This window comes from Megalobrama amblycephala, linkage group LG21 (genome assembly GCF_018812025.1).
Source record: "Megalobrama amblycephala isolate DHTTF-2021 linkage group LG21, ASM1881202v1, whole genome shotgun sequence".
NCBI lineage: Eukaryota > Metazoa > Chordata > Actinopteri > Cypriniformes > Xenocyprididae > Megalobrama > Megalobrama amblycephala.
The window spans coordinates 28056508-28060841 of NC_063064.1; the positions used below are offsets into that span (position 1 = coordinate 28056508).

Below are 4334 nucleotides of genomic sequence, written 5' to 3' on the forward strand. Positions count from 1 at the left end.
ATTTGAACAAAAACAAAAGCTCTACGGCTAAACAAACGAATAAAAATAATATATATCGTTATCAATTTAAAGCTTTGTAACTTTTTTTTCTCAGCTAAGCAAAAGTAGAGGGAGTTTTAATAATATAACGTTAAATGTCAATGTTGACAACAGTCTAAGCTAGGCTAATTGTTAGCCAGGCTACAGATACGGTTACAAAACCTTAGATAATATATAAGGAAATCACCTTAAATTTCACAGTTCTTTCACTATAAATATGTACTCTACATATAAATATAAATATGGTCTTATATTATAAAAAAGTCACGGGTGTTTGCATATGGCTCGATGCAAAATCACTCACCACTGAGCGCCTTTAAAACAACAACAATTGACACACTGCTCGAGCGGAAACAGGGGTAATACGTCACATACTCTGTGTAGTACGTCCTGAAAACTACGCAAAATGCATACGTCAAAATGTATTTATTTTTTTGTTAACGAATGGCTAACATGATATTTCAAGCACTATCAGCAGTCTTGATATATTAATTAAAATGTTACATGAACTAGTTGTACTTTAATTAATGTAAAAAAAAATAATATGAGACATTTAAAATGAAACATTGGAAGCAAAAACCGATTTAAAATTTTGAAAATTGTGTATTATCATTGTACAAACGGATATATTTGTGTTTTTTTTTAATAATTGTTTTTGTTAAATCCACCGGTGTGTAATGTCTCTCCCGGCCACAAGCGGCGTTACATATAATCAACGAGTCATTTCATGTGCGTCATTCTGTTTCCGGAATTGCGCCGCCATTGAAACACCAGCAACCAACGTGAGATTTTCGTTGCAGCGCCAAAAATTATTAAATTTAATTTTACATTGATTACCTCTTCTGATTATATCTGAATATTATTGAGAAGAATGGCGTACAGAGGACAAGGACAGAAAGTTCAGAAGGTCATGGTGCAGCCCATTGTATCCTTTCAGACCGCAGAACTGTGTCGGCTTCTTTCCTTTGTATTGATATATTTTGGTTTTATAATATTATATTGAATTAGGTATTATATAATTGGATCTGGCTCTAAGAATGCAGAATCTTTGATGAATATATGAGATTATAATTGACATCAGTTTTGTGTTGGGCCTGCTGATCGGTTACAAATGAGTAAAAATGCTTTTAAAATGATTATAGTCAGATTTTGGGTTACAGTAAAATGTTTTTTTATTGGTTTGTTTCCTTAATGGCACCATCAGAACCTTATTTTCAGGTATCTACAGAATGTAAGTTCAAATTTGATTTTACGATTACCTATAAACATTTGAAATGAGAATATATATGTGTGTGTATAATAAATTTAATATATATATATATATATATATATATATATATATATATATATTGTGTGTGTGTGTGTGTGTGTGTGTATGTATATGTATATGTATATATATATATATATATATATATATATATATATATATATATATATATATATATATATATATATATATACAGTAGTCAACATTTGAAGTGTATCAAAAAATTCATCAAAGTTGTCCTAAGAAGAAGGTTTTAGGACAACTTTGAAAGGTTTTTATCCACTTCATATGGTGACTACTATAATATACACACAGTTGCAAGAAAAAGTATGTGAACCACTTGCAGAATCTGTGAAAATGTTAATAATCTTAACAAAATAAGGGAGATAATATAAAATGCATATTTTTTTTTTATTTAGTACTGTCCTGAGTAAGATATTTTACATCTTGAGATGTTTACATATAATCCATAAGACAAAAAAATAGCTGAATTTATTAAAATGACCCCGTTCAAAAGTATGTGAACCATTGATTCTCAATACTGTGTGTGGTTACCTGGATGATCCTCGACTGTTTTTATGTTTTGTGATGGTTGTTCATGAGTCTCTTGTTTGTCCTGAGCAGTTAAACGGAGCTCTGTTCTTCAGAAAAATCCTCCAGCTCCTGCAGATTCTTCCGTTTTCCAGCATCTTCTGCATTTTTGAACCCTTTCCAGCAGTGACTGAATGATTTTAAGATCCATCTTTTCCCACTGAGGACAACTGAGGGACTCAAACACAACTATTAAAAAAGGTTCAAACATTCACTGATGCTTCAGAAAAAAACATGATGCATTAAGAGCCGGGGGGTGAAAATTTGAAATTTGGAAAACTTGGAATTTGAAGATCAAGGTAAATTGTATTTAATTTGTCTTCTGGGAAACATGCAAGTTTCTTCTGAAGGGCAGTACTAAATGGAGAAAAAAAAAAAAAAAATGATATTCAAGCGAAATAAGAAATTTGGACCTCTTCATCCTGTTCAAAAGTTTTCACCCCCCGACTCTTAATGCATCGTATTTCCTTCTGGAGCATCAGTGAATGTTTGAACCTTTTTTAATAGTTGTGTTTGAGTCCCTCAGTTGTCCTCAGTGTGAAAAGATGGATCTCAAAATCCTACAGTCACTGCTGGAAAGGGTTCAAATATGCAAAAGATGCTGGAAAACTGAAGAATCTGCAACACCTGGAGGATTTTTCTGAAGAACAGAGCTCAGTTTAACTGGTCAGGACAAACAAGAGACTCATGAACAACCATCACAAAACATAAAAACAGTCGTATATCGTCAGGTAACCACACACAGTATTGAGAATCAATGGATCACATACTTTTGAATGGGGTCATTTTAATAAATTCAGCTATTTTTTTGTCTTATGTAAACATCTTTTATGTAAAATATCTTACTCAGGACAGTACTAAATAAAAAATAACATGCATTTTGTATCATCTCTCATTCAGTTAAAATTGTGCACATTTTCACTGATTCTGCAAGTAGTTTACATACTTATTCTTGCAACTGTGTGTGTGTGTGTGTGTGTGTGTGTATATATATATATATATATATATATATATATATATATATATATATATATATATATATATATATATATATATATAAATAAGTATATATATATGTTTTTTATTATTTTATTATATTATTATTTTTTATTTCTTTTTATTGTTATTTATTTGAAGCGGAGACAATATTACCTTCAGCGTTTATATATTTATCCATCTCATATGTGGTATGATGCTTCCACTATCATTTTAATTGCTTCTTGGAAATAGTGTCTTTCATATGGAAGCTTGTTTCTGCCATGGAATAAAAAAATAAATGAGGTAATTGTGACTTTTTTTCCCCTTGCAATTCTGACTATCTCACAATTGTGAGAAAAAAGGTCTAAATTGTGAGTTAAACAGTTGCAGTTACCTTTTTTATTTTTTATTCTGTGGCGGGAAAGACGTTTTACCTCATGATATTGCAGGTAGACTGTACCTGTATCTAAATGACTACTTACTAATAGATTTCCCTTCCCTGCAGCGTTCCCGAATCCAGGTATGGCTCTACGAACAGGTCAACATGCGGATAGAGGGCTGCATCATTGTGAGTAAACGACAGATTTACTGTTCACTCATCTCATTCTCTCCACAGATGAACTTGTGAACAGTATCTTGCAGGCATATGGTCAATGTGAATAAAAGAACTCTTGGATGTTTTCTTTTGTTTCAAGGGATTCGATGAGTACATGAACTTGGTTTTGGATGATGCAGAGGAGGTTCACATGAAGACCAAGAACAGGAAGCCCCTGGGTAAGTGTGAACTTTGCGATGGTGGTGAGTTATGCGTTTCGGAGAAATAAAGCTCGCTTGAAGTAAATGAGATAAGATTTGAAAAAAATACTTTTTTCTTTTCAATAGGACGGGTTATGTTGAAAGGAGACAACATCACATTGCTGCAGAGTGTGTCCAATTGATCGTCTGATAGGAGTTCATCTGAATATGCTTGTTTGCTGTTAGATTGTTGGTTTTACTTTGTTTTCATTTGTCAATATTTGGATTAATGACGCATTCTTATAATTGTGGAAACCTTTTTTGTTATTTCTGATTTTCCAAAATAAACAATTTTTTTCTCTATTTCAGACTACTGTTTTTAGGAAGTATGGGCTAAATGTTGAAATTAAAATATATTATAATTTTGAGGTTTGGTCTACCATAAAGTCATGTTTCACTCTGAAAATAAATGCATATCTTTTTGTGACATTTAGCTTATGTTCATCAGGTTGAAAATGATACCTTTCAAAAGTTTAGCGTTGGTAAGAATTTATGGTTTTTTTAAAGTCTCTTATACCTACCAAGGCTGCATTGATTTGATATACAAAATACAGTAATTGCATTTTAATTTTAATATATTTTAAAATGTAATTTATTCCTGTGATGCAAAGCTGAATTTTCAGCATCATTACTCCAGTCTTCAGTGTCACATGATCCTTCAGAA

General features: G+C 31.7%; 2 protein-coding genes across 3 annotated transcripts in view; one reads left to right on the forward strand and one right to left on the reverse strand.

Moving 5' to 3' along the window:
* Positions 1-484, reverse strand: part of yod1 (YOD1 deubiquitinase) — a 2417-nt gene extending 1933 nt beyond the window's left edge. Inside the window, exon 1 of one of the 2 annotated variants that reach the window (XM_048172730.1) lies at positions 227-362. The gene's annotated coding sequence lies outside the window, so the exon portion shown is untranslated. Of the gene's footprint in view, positions 1-226 lie in introns of both variants that reach the window. The other variant, XM_048172729.1, reaches the window with a different exon arrangement.
* Positions 485-765: 281 nt separating this feature from the next.
* On the forward strand, positions 766-3973 carry snrpe (small nuclear ribonucleoprotein polypeptide E). Its single transcript, XM_048172732.1, has 5 exons — positions 766-964; positions 1244-1270; positions 3381-3443; positions 3571-3649; positions 3758-3973. The coding sequence occupies exons 1-5, from the start codon at positions 911-913 to the stop codon at positions 3811-3813; spliced, it is 279 nt and encodes a 92-aa protein (XP_048028689.1). The 5' UTR covers positions 766-910; the 3' UTR covers positions 3814-3973.
* Positions 3974-4334: the final 361 nt, after the last annotated feature.

Bases quoted from the DNA above. Each gene is read 5' to 3' on its own strand.
- snrpe (XM_048172732.1), top strand. From the start codon at position 911: ATGGCGTACAGAGGACAAGGACAGAAAGTTCAGAAGGTCATGGTGCAG. The intron at 965-1,243 runs GTATCCTTTCAG...TGGCACCATCAG, and splicing joins AGGTCATGGTGCAGCCCATT to AACCTTATTTTCAGGTATCT. The intron at 3,650-3,757 runs GTAAGTGTGAAC...TCTTTTCAATAG, and splicing joins CAAGAACAGGAAGCCCCTGG to GACGGGTTATGTTGAAAGGA.